This window comes from Pristiophorus japonicus, chromosome 5 (assembly GCF_044704955.1).
Source record: "Pristiophorus japonicus isolate sPriJap1 chromosome 5, sPriJap1.hap1, whole genome shotgun sequence".
In the NCBI taxonomy this organism is placed as follows: Eukaryota; Metazoa; Chordata; class Chondrichthyes; family Pristiophoridae; genus Pristiophorus; species Pristiophorus japonicus.
This window is the reverse complement of record NC_091981.1, coordinates 233,535,249-233,553,955: the sequence shown is the minus strand read 5'-3', so window position 1 is coordinate 233,553,955 and position 18,707 is coordinate 233,535,249. Positions and strand designations below refer to the sequence as shown.

Genomic DNA, 18,707 nt, shown 5'->3' with positions numbered 1-18,707 from the left:
TCTACTAAACACTGATAACAAATCTACATGAAGTACAATAAATTGAGGAACTCGCTGTCTCAAAGGTGCCCAGGAATAGCAGAAAGATAAGAGGACGTGGTGGCAAAAAATTGGAAGAAGTGATAGCAAGGTCACTTGGAGCAGCCAAAGGAAATGGTGGCATGACCAGGTGGCTTTGGAGATCAAAGATAAACATAGCTGTACTATTAATGGGCTTATCCAGGAGTTTGCAATCGGTAGCCTGCAGAAAAAGTTGCGTAAAAGTAATTTTCTAATGTCACACTATCCAGCAGCCAATGAAATACTAAGTTTGGAAATTTTGTGAGAAAATGAAGACTGGTACTATAAGTAGCCATGCAGACAATAACTGGTACAGTACACTGGCCCATTTTAACCTTTGCTTAGTATTTTTGATGTGCTGCATTAGTTATTTTCATCAAATGCTGTTCTAGTGTCCCATCGTTGTTCGACTTGCCCTTGCCCTTTAAATCTCCGTGATGTTTTGCTCTTCATGTTGTGGACGTACGAAATGGAAATGGTGCGGTGCTCTCTACAGGACATCTGGAATCCGAGTGAACAGGGCAAGCAACTTTGTATTTCCTTAAAAAGTTCAGATTAAAGGATTAGGAAATGACCATCGCAAGATCTGAACCAGGAAGTGTAAGTTAGAATGGTGAATTCAATGACAAATCAGACACAGAAAGAGAAATAAAGAGAGCGAAAGAAAGATTGGATTAAGAGAGAGACAAGAGTGGAAAAAAAAAGAGACAGAAAGAAAGAGTTTTAAACATTAAAAAAAAAGTAACCTACAAAAATCTCCAACAACAATTAAAACCTGAAGGGGTAAGACTTGTAATAGTTCATTTTCAGTGCCAGAGAGGATGACTGGCAGAAATTAACACTTCTCACCATGTCGTTAAAAAGGGGACATAGACTTGAAATTTCTTGATTTAACTTTCTGTGCTGAGTTTACTTTGTATCTACAGTGCAAGTACATAATTTCACACCGGTCAATGCATTTGAACGAGGAGCCAGACAGTGAGATGTCGTTTTCTCAAAGATAACGGCAGAGTGGCGCATCTCGGAGAGCAAATTCTCAATTTCCGCATTAATTGCGTATCTGCCCTTGCTTGAAGTTGCTGTGGCATTTGCACTTTTATTAACCTCGCTGTTATTTTGACAGTAATTTTTGGGCAATATTCTAGTATGAAAATGATGTGGATGCTTAAAGCAGGCGTTAATAATTCCATGCAGTAAAATTGCACTTTTTACCAAACGTTAAGATATCTGTTTGAAGTCTTTACTGCACTAAATTAAATAATTTGCTGGAATTTTTGCTGACTCACTTAATTTAGAAAAAAATAAAATTTAACTCCGAATTATGCACCAGACCATAGCAGTGTGATTCCAGAATATAGTGCATTCTGAAACTGGTATGACTAGAACGACTAGCTGGATGTTCATCTTGTTCGTTGATATTCATCTTAAGACTCAAATTAAAATATAATTTTGCATCCCAGTTTTGTTCATTATTCTATTCAATTGTAAAAAAACATAACCTTTATAACGCTGCTGCATGTTGAATGTGATTTAAAATGTATGCAATACGAAATGGAGAAAAAGGAAATGCAAATTTTTCTAATATAAGCATTATTGCAATATTTTTACCCTGTCTAGAGTCAATTAAGATGTTTTTCTTATTTTATTAGAAACAATATAAGCAGAAGTATGATGCAGAGAAAGGAAAATCTAATTATTCTAGCATGAAAGAGCTGCCGGACGTTAAACATGCGATGGAAGTCAATAAGCATCAAAGTGATGTAAGTGAAGTTGTCTGTATTTTGTTCGGGCTATGTAATATTCATGCTTGTATTTTGACTGTAAAACTGGTATTTGTTAAACAAGGGAAGTTTCAGTTTTGTACTTAGAATGTCTCAAACGTTCCAAATTATGCACATACAATGGAGTAATTGCACACTGATTCACTAATGTCCTTTAGGGAAGGAAATCTGCCATCCTTACCTGATCTGGCCTATATGTGACTCCAGATCCACAGAGTCCTAACTGCCCTCTGAAATAGCCTAGCAAGCTGCTCAGTTGTACCAATCCATTATGACAAAGTATAATAAGATAAAAATCAGGCGGACCACCCGGCATTGACGTAGGCATTGGACTTGGACACGACAAAGGCACATCCCAGCCCAGTTGACCCTCAAAAGTCATTCTTACTAGAATCTGGGGGACTTGTGGCAAAATTGGAAGAGCTGTCCCACAGACTAGTCAAGTAACAGCCTGACATAGTCATACTCACAGAATCATACCTTTCAGCCAAAGTCCCAGACTCCTCCATCAACATCCCTAGGTATGTCCTGTCCAACTGTTATACCTAGTAGTTTTACCCTGTAGTTATACCTAGCACCAAGATATTTGCGGTTGCTGGAGGTCAATCATCACAGCCCCAGAACATCGCTGCAAGAGTTCCTCAGGGCAGTGTCCTAGGGTCAACCATCTTCAGCTGCTTCATCAATGACCTTCCCTCCATCATAAGGTCAGAAGTGGGATATTCGCTAATGACTGCATAGTGTTCAGTTCCATTCACAACTCCTCAGATAATGAAGCAGTCCATATCCACATGCAGCAAGACCTGGACAACATTCAGGCTTGGGCTGATGTGTGGCTAAATGTTACTTGCCACTTAAGTGCCAGGCAATGACCATCTCCAACAAGAGAGAGTCTAGCCATCTCCTCTTGACATTCAATGGTATTAGCATTGCCGAATCCCCCACCATCAACATCCTGGGGGGGTCACCATTGACCAGAAACATAACTGAACCAGCCAGAAAAGTACTTTGGTTACAAGAGCAGGTCAGAGGCTGGGTATTCAGTGGTGAGTGTCTCAACTCCTGACTCCCCAAAGCCTTTCCACCATCTACAAAGCATGTCAGGAGTGTGATGGAATACTCTTCACTTGCCTGGATGAGTGCAGCTCCAACAACACTCAAGAAGCTTGACAGTATCCAGGACAAAGAAACCCCTTGACTGGCATCCCATCCACCACCTTAAACATTAACTCACTCCACCATCGGCACACCGTGGCTGCAGTGTGTACCATCGACAAGATGCCCTGCAGCAACTCGCCAAGGCTTTTTCAACAGCACCTCCAAACCCACAACTTATATCACCGAGAAGGACAAAGGCAGCAGGCGCATGAAAAAACTAGCACCTGTAAGTTCCCCTCCAAGACACACATCATCCTGACTTGGAAATATATCACCGTTCCTTCATCATCACTGGGTCAAAATCCTGGAACTCCCTATCTAATGGTACTGTTGGAGCACCTACACCACACGGACTGCAACAGTTCAAGAAGGCAACTCACCACCATCTTCTCGAGGGCAATTAAGGATGGGCAATAAATGCTGGCCTTGTCAGCAACACCCTCATCCCTTGAATTTTTTTTTAAAAACACACCAATATCCCACAAACAGTCCTGAATGATCAAATTAATCTGTTGGTTGTGGGAGGAATGTTGGATAGGATAACAGGAGAGGTCCCTCTTCTTAGATTAACTCATAGGATCTTCAACATCAACCTGAACCAGCAGAACATCCAGACTGATTTCTATTGAACATATCCAAAGGACAAAACCTCTGACAATGAGGAACTTCTTCAGTATAGCACTTAAGTGTCAGCCTAGATTATGAGCTCAAGTCCTAAAATGGCACTTGGACCCACACATGGTGGGAAGTGCAACCACTGGACAAGCGGGTGCTTATATCGGCCTTTTCTATTTTAATTTTAGCTATTTAAAAAAAAAAAAGTTTTGCAATGCTTCCTCTCAAATACATAGATATACTTATTTGGAAAGCAAATATAATTTTATATTTGAATTGGATAGGTTTTACAGATATGGTCATTATAATTTTAGCCTCATATACATTGGTAAATAGTAATATTACTAGATCCAGATATAGGCATAAGAGCCAACTGCAAGAGGAGAGGCAAGAGCAACTTGTATAGGGCTTTTCATAACCTAGGGATATTCCAAAGCACTTGACAGCGAATGAATTATATTTGGAATAATGTAGCAGTCATTTTGTGCACATTAAGGCCCCACAAACAGCAATGGAATGACCAGTTAGTCTGTTTTAGTGGTGTTAGCTAGGGATGGATGTTAGTCAGGACTCTAGGAGAATGCCTTGTTCTTCCAGAACATGGAATGGGAGCTTTAACGTGCAGCTGGACGAGCTGGGCAGAATATTCTGGGTGGTAGCTGCGCGATTGGTGGCGGTTCGGATGGGAGTGTTATTTTTGACAGCAGGTCGGGAACCTGCTGCCCTCTCACTCCCACACGCCTTTCCCCAGGCGAGTCTGTCATCGCGGAGCCAATCCAAATGGCAGCGCGGGCAACCCAATTGAAATCATCAGGTAGTTTACAGTCACTTAAGAGTCTTTTTTCACTTGTTTATTACATTTCCCATGGCCGTGGGATTCATACAGCTCAGGAACCATGTCTACCAACCTGAGGCAAGAGTTCTGTGGCCATTGCTAAAGCTGATTACTTGACAGCATCAGATGTACAGTAAAAGCTCCCACCTGACAGATGATCACTTTACTCAGACAGAAGCTGTTGCTCAGTCCATTTCCAGCACAGATTCTGCAGGCTGCAAGTATTTCCAGCAAAGTCTCCATCCAGTGCCACTTCATTGGAAGAACTCTCTCACCATTGACAGAATGTTCCTGTCATCTGTACTTCACCTGCCATCTATTCCATCAACATGGGTACCATTTGTACTGTTTCAACTTGTTCCTCAGAATTGGACCACGATGAGCTCCAACACCAGGCATTCCAGCAACCCCAACAACAACACCAACCTTCTCCACAATTACCTGATGCTGCATAGGACAGAGGGCATCAGCACCCGAGCACACTGCTGCCAGGGATGGCCTCATCAGGGTCAGATTTAGTAAACATTATGCTGTAAAACCATATGGCTGCCAAATGATGCACCAGATTGACAGCACCCCGCATCAACATGATAAAGCATCCCTACAATGACCACGCCATTCCTTTCACACTCCTCACCATTGGCAGGGGAGGGGGGGGTGGTACCTTTATTTCTCACCATTCACTACAACTCACTAAGCCACTTCCAAAGATGCACACAAGTCTGTCTGGAAAGTGTTGGAAATAAAGATTTTTTTTTTGACACAACATTAACAGAAACTTTACATAAACATTGGATAAAACACCCAAGTGGCTACCCTGTGTGTTAGTTGGTATGATTGCACTAGGGTGAGGGTGAGGGGTGGCTAGTGAGATGAGGATGTGATAATGCAGATAGAGGGGGAGAGGGATGGCTGGAGGTGCAAGGTTTGTTGGTTTGCGAAAGGCTGTATAGGGTGGGGAAGACAGAGTGATAGGGATGTGATGAGAGGCAAAGCACGATTCCGTTTGGGTGCGGCTTTGTACTAACATTTCCTGATCTCATGAGATCATTGAAACATTTGCGGCAATGCACCCAGGTCCTCCTGACTACATCCCTGTTTATGACCTCCTCTGCAATCTGCAACCAGGCTGTCTTGGTCTCCTGGCGCGGTCTCTTCCGCTCATCAGAAGGGAAGAGGATCTCCTTGCATATGCTTATGGAGGGAGTCATCGGACATCCTGGGTGCAGCCCTCTGCCTTTGTGCAGTCATTCAGTGTTTGCAGCACTCCAATGCTATAGTGCACTGACAGCACTTTGTTAGATTAAATTTCAAATTTGTAGCACTCCCTCAGTACTGCATTGGTGTGTTTAGAGGAGGCAGAGCCTTGGTCAATAAATCATGTGGCCATGGTCCCTTCAAAGATCCCGACTGAAAACTCGTCATGAGTTACATCATCAGACCCACTCTATCTCATTTGGCTGGGTAATGTGCTGTGGGAGGCTTAATAGGCCCCTTTAAGGTAAGTTCATTTTCAAAAGCAGGATGGAGTCAGCAATGGGGTTGCGACCCGCCATGGACACCTCTCGCACCGGACGTGCCCAGATAGGCAAAACTCTGGCCAATATCTCATCTGAAAGACACATTTGTTTTTTTGGTAGAATTGAGAAAGAATATTGGCCAAGACACTGAGCTGTTTTGAATAGTATCAGTAGACCTTTAACATCTACTTGAACAGCTCCAAAAGGCAGATAAGATCTTGCTTTTGTCTCCTCTGAAGGATGGCACCTCCACCAATGTAGCACTCCCTCAGTGCTGCATTGGTGTGTTTAGAGGGGGCAGAGCTTTGGTCAATAGATCATGTCATGAGCATTGTTCAATAAACTTATAGGTGTAGGGTGTTTGGACCCAGCCTAGTCACAATGATGGCTCCACAGTTTGCACAATAGTAAACTTGCATGGTCGTTTATGCTGTGTCACATTTTCTCTCTCAGCACTGGCAGTAAACAATCCGAGCCAGTGTTACTTAAGTCAACAACCGCATTCAATAATGTGGGTGTTGGTGTTAATGGAATAGTAGAAGGGCTTTGTTTTTCCTGAGTTGTTTGCCACTTAAGTTTTTGTCTTAATTAAATGAACTTTCAGCTTATCTCAATAATGTCAACATTAGATCCTCAGCAAACACAAGCAACCTACACTTGAGAGATGCAACCAAATGCATGTGGCAGCAACTTCCAGAGAGGGGGAGGGGGAGAGAAAAGAGGAGGTGGGCATATCATTTGCAGCAGATTTATTAGCTCCTGTGAAGTTTTGTGGTTATTAACAAATGGAAAATCACATACATTTAGCCAAAGCAAACACATTTTGGTTAATTTTATGTGTTAACTTGCAGAAGAATTTAGAATAGGGTCACTAGTTATCTTGACCTTAACTGCATTATTTAGAATTGTAGTTAGCCTAGTCTTTCCTGTATCTGTGATGTTGACAGCAGCTCTGCACATGTGTGCAACTGAATATTTTACATTTCTAGCTAGAGATTTAGCTGGCATTCGAGGGGTACAGTGTATCTTTCTGTGCAACTGACACACTACAAGAGCAATGACGTGTATTTTACTTGTTTTCTCAGGAATATTTAATTGTTTCCCCAGAGTCCCAAGTGTAATTAATTAAACCTATTAGAGCATTGTGCTTTTACAGAATGTAATTACTTATTACGGTTAGAAAGGATATTGTTCCATGAAGGCGCAGGTATATTACATGATGCTACATTTGTCACATCTTGTCATGACTCCTTTATTTTGTTTCAGTCCTCTCTATCCTGGAAACATTGGATAAATATTTGAAGATGGTGGGGGGGAATTTGCTGAATTATGGGGAAAGAACAGAGTTTGCAGTGTTACAGGGACTAATCGGATAGCTCTTTTTTAAGAGCTGACACTGGCATAATGGGCTGAATGGCCTCCTTCTGCACTGTATCATTTTTGACAGAAACCAGAGTCTACAGCAGTGCCCAGTGGGATATTTTTAATGTGGTGTTTAACTGTCAGCGCTGACTCCTATTCAAAATTTGTTCAATCCCATAGAGGAAAATTATAGTAAGATCAATGGGTTTCAAAAGACCTGTGGCATTTAAAAAATGATTATTTAGTTAGTTTGACTGATGCAGGTTTATAATCATAAGCCTCAGAAGACCAGCCATAACTTTAATCTGTGCCCTTCACAAAATTATTAGCAGCTTTAAGCAAATAAATAGCTCTTTGGTGTGTGTCATCTGTAGCTACACAAACTGTTGACAGCCCAGAAAAATAAGGAATGATCTTAAATCTCCAGTTTCTATTCTTTGGAAATGTTCTTATTTTAACAAGAGATGATTTCCAGTATAATGCTTATATCTCTCATGTCCTGAATTTATGTCTAGAATATAAGGCCGAATTAAAAAATTGTAAAGGTAGGTTTCCATTGTCAACTTTTGCTTAATTGGACAGCTCTGTAGCCGGTTTTGTGCCCGCACAGCCAACCCTGTCATTGTTTCTGGAGCTTTCTATTGATAACCTTTTTGTAGTCAAAAAGCTAGTGATTTCAGTCTTGAAAATTTCAATTGACTCAGCACCTGCAGCCTTTTGGGAGTCTTCCAGATTTCCAAAACCTATTGTTTGGAAAAAGTGCTTTTTGATTTTACTCTTAACTGGCATAATTTTAAGATTGTCCACTTGTTCTGAATCCCCCCACAAGAAGAAATATATTTTCTATGTCTACCTTATCATATCCCTGTATCATTTTAAACACCTCAGTTAGATCACCCCTCAATCTTCTAAACTCAAGTGAATATAAACCAAGTTAATGCAACCTGTCCTCAGAACTTAACATTTTAAGCCCCAGTATCATTCCGGTGAATCTGTACTGGACCTGCTCCAAGGCCAGATGTGTAGATGAGAGTTTCTTGAGGGGTGGCTAGATTTCCAAAGCGGCGAATAAAATATTTTAACTGCAATTTTTGGTTAACTCGTACTGCAATCATTCTTTAAAATTGTGTTGAACAGTGTGGTTTCATTGTTTGCTTTTTATTACAATTTCCTCCTATGTAAACACTCAGTATAGAGAAATGTCACACTGTGCAGGACGATGAAGTTTATTGCTAACACAGTGCACTGAGTTTAATCTAGTCACTCCGGCACACTAATTGATATATTTTAAACAGATAGTAGTTTCTTGTAGAAATCTGGTTCAAATTTTTATTGTTTTCCTTTACTTTTTTGAAGAAATCTTATTGCTGTATATATGTCTGAATACATATATTTCAAAGAAATGATACTTGGGGTGGGCTTTTGAGTAGGATAGTGGAATGAAAACCTTAGGCCTCCAAGCAGCTGCTGTATTTGGAAACTTTTTTGGGATGGATGGGCTAAGATTTGCCAGATGGCCTTCCTATCTGTAACTATCTTGAGACCACCAGAGTCTTCCCTGCTTGAGAGGAGAAGAACATGAGAAAACATGAAATGAAGAAATGCTATTAAGCCCATTAGTCTGACTCAGTTTACAGTCCTTGCTCAGCTTCAACTCCATATCCTTTCCATCACCAATACTCCCTACTTCCACCTCTGCAACATTGCTTGCCTCTACCCTACCTTGCCCCTCTAACACTAAAACCCATATTCACACTTTTATCATCCTCAGACTTCCATTATTCAAGCCTGGCAGTCGCTTTTCACACATCTCATTTCCACAGTCACTGCATTATAGTGTCAGTTGAGTTTTGTCACCTGTACCTCAACTTCTCTTATCCGCAATCCCATTTTGAACCAGATATTTGGTGGGGTGGGACGGGGGAGATAATATCTTTTGAATTTTGACTTTCACTTCAAGCTGGTTAGTTTTGTATTTTTGTCTTTCAGTTCTACAAATACAGAACAATTTAATAGCCTGTATAAATCTACATCATTTAATCTTGCACAAATATAAGCTAATCACAAAGAATTAAAGGAGTGTGGTGCAGGTTTAGAAAAAAAGTCTTTACATAGAGGATGGTGAAAATACAAATATTTTTGCCACAGACTGATCATGGAATTCGATAAGGACAAGGCTGATGGGTGCTTGGGTATGGGTTATATAAGATAGAATATGAAGATAAATTGGAGATTTAGTAGAGTGTAGCTGAGGAGGCCACAAAGGAAGCTACTGGCGAGATCACAATTTGACGGGACGAGGGTGTGGGTGAGCGTTGCAACAGATGGGGGATGAGGTCGGGGTACAAACCGGTACATGTAATTGTAGAAATTGAGATATTATCATTTTGTTTAACCGAGTCATCAAATGAATTTGTAAAAGAACAAGCAATGAATATTGTGTGGGAACCTTTGTTTGGTTTGGAAAGTCACTGTGGTGTATCTTGATATACTTAATGTCAGAGGGAATGTGTTGCTTCCTCAGATCTCTGTGGTGCACTGAGATTTGCTGAAGTACAATCTCATCATAAACGTTTCTATCCTGTGTTTTGTTTTCCATTTTGTCCTTGATATAACATATAATGGTCACCTGGAACTTTTTCTGGACATCAACTTCCCTTGAAAATGTTCCTGTTAATTACATTTACATATGTAATAAAGCTGAATTACATAGTATAGTGGTTTATGAATGTAAACCTAAAACTGATCCCACTCAGGCACCATTATATATTTAATGACTTATGTTCAAATTTGAGAAACATACAAGTTTTGTTTATTTAGAATGTATATAATGTCCTACATCTTTCTTTCAAACTTCAGCCTGCATTAAGCTTCTGTAAGATAAAAGTATAGATGTTGATGTGAATATGATGGATAATCATTTTCTTTTCTGAATAGGTATTGTACAAGAAAGATGCACAAGGCATGCACAGTTATACGGAGATTGTTGATAGGCCAGACATCAAAAAAGCAACGCAAACTGCCAAGCTGGTTAGCAATGTAAGGAATTGTTTATGAGCAATACTCAAACTTGTACTCAATAACTTTAGCACTTCTTTCTTTCTTTTGAGCATGTTTGTTTGGTCCGGGGGAGGCGGGGGTCAGAGGGAAAATTGACTCTCAAAATTTGTGATAAAGCAGGGCATTAGTAGAATATTGTGCTATTTAAGATCCACATGTTTGCATTTTCTCTAAATACCACAGGTACAGCTTTCGCGACAGCCAGAATGTTGCATCTGCCACAAGGCTAGTCTTGGGGCTGCCTTCTATGCTGTCTATACAAATGGTATTTTATTAATATCACACCAGTAACTTATTGTACCTGTGAAAAATTCAAACATTATTTCAGACAGTTTATTATCTTTCCTTAATAATAAACATTTTCAATACAACCCAAGCTGCCAGTATATACATTTATTTGGTCCCACATTGTGTAAAATGTATAAAGTGGCGCCAAGAGTTGCACAAACTGTAACAAGGACTTTGATTATCAGAAACATGCACAGTGACATCTTTACCTAAGCTGTTGATATGTCGTAGAATATTGACTATGGAACCCACTGTGCTTTCCACATGAGGACAATGCAAAACTCCTCTGGTAGAAGCACCGAGTTCCAGCATCAATCGCTCATCAGCACAGCTGATGTGTCGGGACAACCACACTGCCTTCCATTGTGTGCACAATGGGGGGAGGGGTGGCTGGATGAAAGCCCACTTCACTCAGACAGTGGATTTTCCTCTAAAGAACACAGGCCAGCAATGCAGATGCTGCAGCTGGGAAATAAAAAGGAAAGGTTAAAGCTAAAGATAAGTCAGGCTTTCAGTCCTTGAATGTCAAGTGACAATCCTTATCTAGAGTTTGGAGAGAAAGCCCTTTCTTGGTCCTGGACATTCCAAAGCCATTAAAATTGGTAGGCTTGATGATGCACTGCTCTACAATTCAAGACCGATTCTGAAATGGGAAAAGAGATAGTAAATCCTGCTGCTAATGTGCAGGTTGGGCCCCTCTCTCCTCTCACCATTGCTGCTCGCGCTAATGATCAGGATTGTGACCCCTCTATATCATGGGTGGCAACTTCTGTTCTTGCGAGAGTTTCTACTTGCACAATATAGAAATGCAGTAACCCTTGCCATTAGCACTGGGACTGGCACTGAGAGCAAAGAGGGATCTGGTCTGGTGCACTAGCAAGGCCGACATGAGTAGGAGCAGGACTAAGAGAGGAGGCCTGGTATATGCTGATTTGTATCAGTCATTGCTGACTGTACTTCCAAAAATGCTGGCAGTCATTGAAATACACTGTATTGACAATTGGCAGAAATACTGTTGAATAGGAGTATTTATCAACAGATGGTTTTATCAGTAGTTACTTGTTCGAGTTAACTAGAGCGATTTAACAGCCAAGTGTAGGATGTGCCTGTGTTATTTCTGTTTATTTAATAATATTCACCTTTTAATTTGTTTCCAGTTGCTGAGACTTACAACTGCCAATGGAAATTTTCTGTTATGACTTCTGTGATTGGTATAGAGGGATTGTTACCAATATTAATTTCTGATAGTGAATAGTCAACAGATTAAAAAAAACAGATACCTGTGTTTTTTTTATGATGCAAAAATTGGATTCAAATGATCAAACTGCCTTATTCCACAGCAAGGTGACCATACAGAGCAATAGTTATGATTCCAGTTCACTTAGTTTAATCGATGCAATTTATCTCTGCAATAATGTGAAAATAATCTATCCACTACACCACGCCACTTCAGTGAGTCATCTTACTTGACTTAAACAGACTACCTCCTCCGCATATTACCTTTTTGAGCCCGCCTTTCCTGGGACCTTTCTGCATCATCTGCAGCTCCTGTTGCAAAAGCTAGACTGCCTTTTGTTTTAGCTGTCTGACATTCTTTATTCTCTTGACTGTTCGCAATCAGAAAGGGATCAAAAACCTTCCAAAATGGAGGGTATGAGTTTAAAAAAAAATAATTTATGGCGACAAGCTACCTAATTGTTTATTACTTATAATCTATGAAGAAATAACATCAAGGCTAGTTCTTTAGCGTCTTAACTACCTTCGATCTCAGACCCCTTTTTTTTTGTAAACAGGGCTTTTCAAACACAACTTGAATGTAACCATTCTACTTACATTATTTCTGTGGAAAACTGGGTACAAATTCTAAAATATAACAGTAATATACATGTGGATTGAATTTGTTAATCTCTACTTCCTAATTTGTGCAATTGACATCATCAGAGCTATCGGCTTTTCTGGTGAGAAGTATAAATTATGGATCATGTGAAATCTCAGAAGATGGGGATTTATGTTGCTGATAAAGGATGATACTGGTAAATGTAATATCTGTTCCAGTTTAGCCTGTAAGACAGATCAGTTAGTAATTTTTTAATGCTTATTCTGTGTTTTGTTTAGTATTTATTGATTTGTTAGAAAAAGCAGAAAAAACTTGTATTTATGTAGCAAGTCATCATGCCCTTAGGAAGACCCAAACATTTGACAACCCATATATTGCTTTTGAAGTATAATCCCTGCTATACAGGCAAACACAGCAGATTTACACACCGCAAGGTACCATAAACAACAAATTAATAAATTACCAGATAATTTATTTTTTTGGCGGTATTGAGAAAGAACTGTTAGCCCGATCAGGAAAATTTGCTGCTCCTCTTTGAAAGATTCCATGGCACTATTCACATCCACCTGAGCAGGTAGATGGGGCCTCAGTTTACCATCTCATCTCAAAATCTGCACCTTTGCCAATGCAGCACTCCCACAGTACTGCATTGAAGTGTCATCCTTGGATTAATGCAGAAAGAGGCTTTGAACCTGCAACCGTGTGAACCAGAGTTGAGAGTGCTACCAAGTTGGCAAGCTGTTTAAAAAAAGTAAAAACTATTTCATATTCTGATTTCTTTTCTCAGTCAGAGATTTTATTTTGTGAAGTCAACGATCTAATCTGTAACGCAATACCATTTTTGAATGGGAAATGAATATTGTAAACTTGTATCAATATAATTTTCACATCTGATTTCATTTATGCTGAAATTTATTGGGGAAATTGGAGAGTCGGGAGGTGGAGCGGAACATCGAGGAGGAGGCCCAGTAGGGAGTCGGAAGGCAGAGCGGGATGTCGGAGAGGAGGCCCAGCAGGGAGTCGGGAGGCGGAGCGGGATGTCGAGGAGGAGGCCCAGCAGGGAGTCGGGAGGTGGAGCGGGATGCCGAGGAGGAGGCCCAGCAGGAAGTCGGGAGGTGGAGCGGAACGTCGGAGAGGAGGTCCAGCAGGGAGTCGGGAGGTGGAGTGGGATGTCGAGGAGGCCGACAAGAGCCCAGACGGTGCAGCTGCAGCGGGGAGGCAAAAAAGAAGTAGAAAGAAATCAAAAGGCGACGTCGCAGCCAAGGGGGTAAGTGATTGGTAAGTAGTTTTCCTTTTTCTTTTCTATATCAGTAAGTAACCTTTAGTATTATTGTTGCCAATTTAAGTTTATCTAAGGGTTAAATCATGGCAGGATAGCTCGGACACGTGTTATGCTCCTCTACTATGTGGGAAGTCAGGGGCGCATCCGGTGTCCCCAACGACTACGTTTGCGGGAAGTGCATCCGCCTGCAGCTCCTGACGAACCGCATTGTGGCACAGGAGCTGCGGGTGGATGAACTCTGGAGCATCCATGATGCTGAGAATGATGTGAATAGCACGTTTAGTGAGTTGGTCTTACCACAGGTAAAGGGTACACAGCCAGATAGGGGATGGATGACCAACAGGAAGAGCAGTGGAAGGAAGGTAGTGCAGGGATCCCCTGCGGTCATCCCCCTGCAAAACAGATACACCGCATTGGGTACTGTTGAGGGGGATGATTCATCAGGGGAGGGCAGCAGCAGCCAAGTTCATGGCACTGTGGGTGGCTCTGCTGTACAGGAGGGCAGAAAAAAGAGTGGGAGAGCTATAGTGATGGGAATTCAATTGTAAGGGGAATAGATAGATGTTTCTGCGTCCGCAACTGAGACTCCAGGATGGTATATTGCCTCCCTGGTGCAAGGGTCAAGGATGTCTCGGAGCGGCTGCAGGGCATTCTGAAAAGGGAGGGTGAACAGCCAGTTGTCGTGGTGCATATAGGTACCAACAATATAGGTAAAAAAACGGGATGAGGTCCTACAAGATGAATTTCGGGAGCTAGGAGCTAAATTAAAAAGTAGGACCTCAAAAGTAGTAATCTCAGGATTACTACCAGTGCCACGTGCTAGACAGAGTAGGAATCGCAGGATAGCTCAGATGAATACGTGGCTTGAGGAGTGGTGCAGAAGGGAGGGATTCAAATTCCAGAGACATTGGAACTGGTTCTGGGGGAAGTGGGACCAGTACAAACCGGACGGTCTGCACCTGGGCAGGACCAGAACCAATGACCTGGGGGAGTGCTTGCTAGTGCTGTGGGGAGGAGTTAAACTAATATGGCAGGGGGATAAGAACTTATGCCGGGAGACAGAGGGAAGTAGACGGGGGGAAGAAGCAAAAGATAGAAAGAAGAAAAGTAAAAGTGGAGGGCAGAGAAACCGAAGGCAAAAAGCAAAAAGGACCACATTACACCAAAATTTTAAAGGGGCAAAGTGTTAGAAAGACAAGCCTGAAGGCTCTCTGCCTCAATGCGAGGAGTATTCGGAATAAGGTGGATGAATTAACTGCGCAGATAGCAGTTAATGGGTATGATGTAATTGGCATCACGGAGACATAGCTCTAGGGTGACCAAGGCTGGGAACTCAACATCCAGGGGTATTCAACATTTAGGAAGGATAGACAGAAAGGAAAAGGAGGCAGGGTGGCCTTGCTGGTTAAAGAGGAAATTAATGCAATAGTAAGAAAGGACATTAGCTTGGATGATGTGGTATAGCTACGGAATACCAAGGGGTAGAAAACGTAGTGGGAGTTGTGTACAGACCACCAACAGTAGTAGTAAGGTTGGGGACAGCATCAAATAAGAAATTAGGGATGCATGCAATAAAGGTACAGCAGTTATTATGGGTGACTTTAATCTACATATTGATTGGGCTAACCAAACTGGTAGCAATGCAGTGGAGGAGGATTTCCTGGAGTGTATTAGGGATGGTTTTCTAGACCAATATGTCGAGGAACCAACCAGGGAGCTGGCCATCCTAGACTGGGTGATGTGTAATGAGAAAGGACTAATTAGCAATCTTGTTGTGCGAGGCCCCTTGGGGAAGAGTGACCATAACATGGTAGAATTCTTTATTAAGATGGAGAGTGACACAGTTAATTCAGAGACTAGGGTCCTGAACTTAAGGAAAGGTAACTTCGATGGTTTGAGGTGTGAATTGGCTAGAATAGACTGGCAAATAATACTTAAAGGGTTGACAGTGGATAGGCAATGGCAAACATTTAAAGATCACATGGATGAACGTCAGTAATTATACATCCCTGTCTGGAGTAAAAATAAAACTGGGAAGGTGGCTCAACCGTGGCTAACAAGGGAAATTAAGGATAGTGTTAAATCCAAGGAAGAGGCATATAAATTGGCCAAAAAAAGCAGCAAACCTGAGGACTGGGAGAAATTTAGAATTCAGCAGAGGAGGATAAAGGGTTTAATTAAGAGGGGCAAAATAAAGTATGAGAAGAAGCTTGCCGGGAACATAAAAACTGACTGCAAAAGCTTCAATAGATATGTGAAGAGAAAAAGATTAGTGAAGACAAACGTAGGTCCCTTGCAGTCAGATTCAGGTGAATTTATAATGGGGAACAAAGAAATGGTGGACCAGTTAAAGAAATACTTTGATTCTGACTTCACGAAGGAAGAAACAAATGACCTTCCGGAAATACTAGGGGACCGAGGGTCTAGTGAGAAGGAGGAATTGAAGGAAATCCTTTATTAGGCAGGATATTGTGTTAGGGAATTTGATGGGATTGAAGGCCGATAAATCCCCGGGGCCTGATGATCTGCATTCCAGAGTACTTAAGGAAGTAGCCCTAGAAATAGTGGATGCATTGGTGATCATTTTCCAACAGTCTATCGACTCTGGATCAGTTCCTATGGACTGGAGGGTAGCTAATGTAACACCACTTTTTAAGAAAGGAGGGAGAGAGAAAACAGATAATTATAGACCAGTTAGCCTCACATCGATAGTGGGGAAACTGTTGGAATCAATTATTAAAGATGAAATAGCAGCACATTTGGAAAGCAGTGACGGAATCGGTCCAAGTCAGCATGGATTTATGAAAGGGAAATCGTGCTTGACAAATCTTCTCGAAATTTTTGAGGATGTAACTGGTAAAGTGCACAAGGGAGAACCAGTGGATGTGGTGTATTTGGACTTTCAAAAGGCTTTTGACAAGGTACCACACAAAAGATTGGTGTGCAAAATTAAAGCACATGGTATTGGGGATGGCGTACTGATGTGGATAGAGAACTGGTTGGCAGACAGGAAGCAGAGAGTCGGGATAAACGGGTCCTTTTCAGAATGGCAGGCAGTGACTAGTGGGGTGCCGCAGGGCTTGGTGCTGGGACCCCAGCTATTTACAATATACATTAATGATTTGGATGAGGGAATCAAGTGTAATATCTCCAAGTTTGCAAATGGCACTAAGCTGGGTGACGGTGTGAGCTGTGAGGAGGACGCTAAAAGGCTGCAGGTTGACTTGAACAGGTTAGGTGAATGGGCAAACGCATGACAGATGCAGTATAATGTGGATAAATGTGAGATTATCCACTTTGGTGGCAAAAATACGCAGGCAGAATATTATCTGAATGGCGGCAGATTAGGAAAAGGGGAGGTGCAACGAGACCTGGGTGTCATGGTACATCAGTCATTGAAAGTTGGTATGCAGGTACAGCAGACGGTGAAAAAGGCAAATGGTATGTTGGCCTTCATAGCTAGGGGATTTGAGTATAGGAGCAGGGAGGTCTTACTGCAGTTGTTCAGGGAATATTGTGTTCAGTTTTGGTCTCCTAATCTGAGGAAGGACGTTCTTGCTATTGAGGGAGTGCAGCGAAGTTTCACCAGACTGATTCCCGGGATGGCAGGACTGACATATGAGGGGAGACTGAATTGACTGGGCTTGTATTCACTGGAGTTTAGAAGGATGAGAGGGGATCTCATCGAAACATATAAAATTCTGACGGGACTGGCGAGGTTAGATGCAGGAGGAATGTTCCCGATGTTGGGGAAGTCCAGAACCAGAGGACATAATCTAAGGATAAGGGGTAAGCCATTTAGGACTGAGATAAGGAGAAACTTCTTCACTCAGAGTTGTTAACCTGTGGAATTCCCTACCACAGAGTTGTTGATGCCAGTTCATTGGATATATTCAAGAGGGAGTTAGATATGGCCCTTACAGCTAAAGGGATCAAGGGGGTATGGAGAGAAAGCGGGAAAGGGGTACTGAATTGAATGATCAGCCATGATCTTATTGAATGGTGGTGCAGGCTCGAAGGGCCGAATGGCCTGCTCCTGTACCTATTTTCTATGTTTCTGTAAGACAGCCCTCTCATCCCAGGAATCAATCTGGTGAACCTCCGTTGTATCGCCTCTAAGGTAGGTATATCCTTCCTTAGTTAAGGAGACCACAACTGTGCACAGTATTCCAGGTGTGGTCTCAAGGCCCTGTACAACTGTAGCAAGACTTCCTTACTCTTGTACTCCAACCTGCTTGCAATAAAGGACAGCATGCAATTTTCCTGCCTTATTGCTTGCTGTACCTGCATGGTAGCTTTCTGTGTTTCTTGCAGAAGGACACCCAAATCTCTCTGACACCAACATTTAAAAGTTTCTCACCATTTAAAAAAATATTCCGTTTTTTTTCTTCCTACCAAAGTGAATAACCTCACATTTCCCCACATTGTGCTCCATCTGCTACCTTACTGCCCACTCACTTAGTCTATCTATTATCCCTGACTAACAGAAAACAGAGTTGGGACAAATGGGTCATTTGTCCAGTTAGCAAACAGTAACTAATGGGGTGCAGCAGGGATCAGTGCTGGAGCCTCAACTATTTACAATCTATTATTAATGACTTGGGTGAAGGGACCGAGTGTAATGTAGCCAAGTTTGCTAATGATACAAAGATGGGTGGGAAAGCAAATTGTGAGGAGGGCACAAAAAATCTGCAAAGGGATATAGACAGGCTAAGTGAGTGGGCAAAAATTTGGCAGATGGAGTATAATGTGGGAAACTGTGAGGTTATCTACTTTGGCAGAAAAAATAGAAAAGCAAATTATAATTTAAATGCAGAAAATTTGCAAAGTGCTGCAGTACAGAGGGACCTGGGGGTTCTTGTGCATTAAGCACAAAAAGTGAGTATGCAGGTACAGCAAGTAATCAGGA

General features: G+C 41.7%; 1 protein-coding gene across 11 annotated transcripts in view; it reads left to right on the top strand.

Annotated features, from left to right (window-relative positions):
- The window catches only part of nebl (nebulette), a 403,223-nt gene that overhangs the window by 266,295 nt on the left and 118,221 nt on the right, over nucleotides 1-18,707 (top strand). For 8 of the 11 annotated variants that reach the window (XM_070881387.1, XM_070881388.1, XM_070881394.1 and 5 more), the window contains 2 exons: nucleotides 1,710-1,820; nucleotides 10,269-10,370. The exons of 2 other annotated variants lie outside the window; for them this stretch is intronic. In XM_070881387.1, the coding sequence (XP_070737488.1) occupies nucleotides 1,710-1,820; nucleotides 10,269-10,370 (213 nt within the window). Of the gene's footprint in view, nucleotides 1-550; nucleotides 661-1,709; nucleotides 1,821-10,268; nucleotides 10,371-18,707 lie in introns of those variants that run through there. One more of the 11 variants, XM_070881393.1, reaches the window with a different exon arrangement.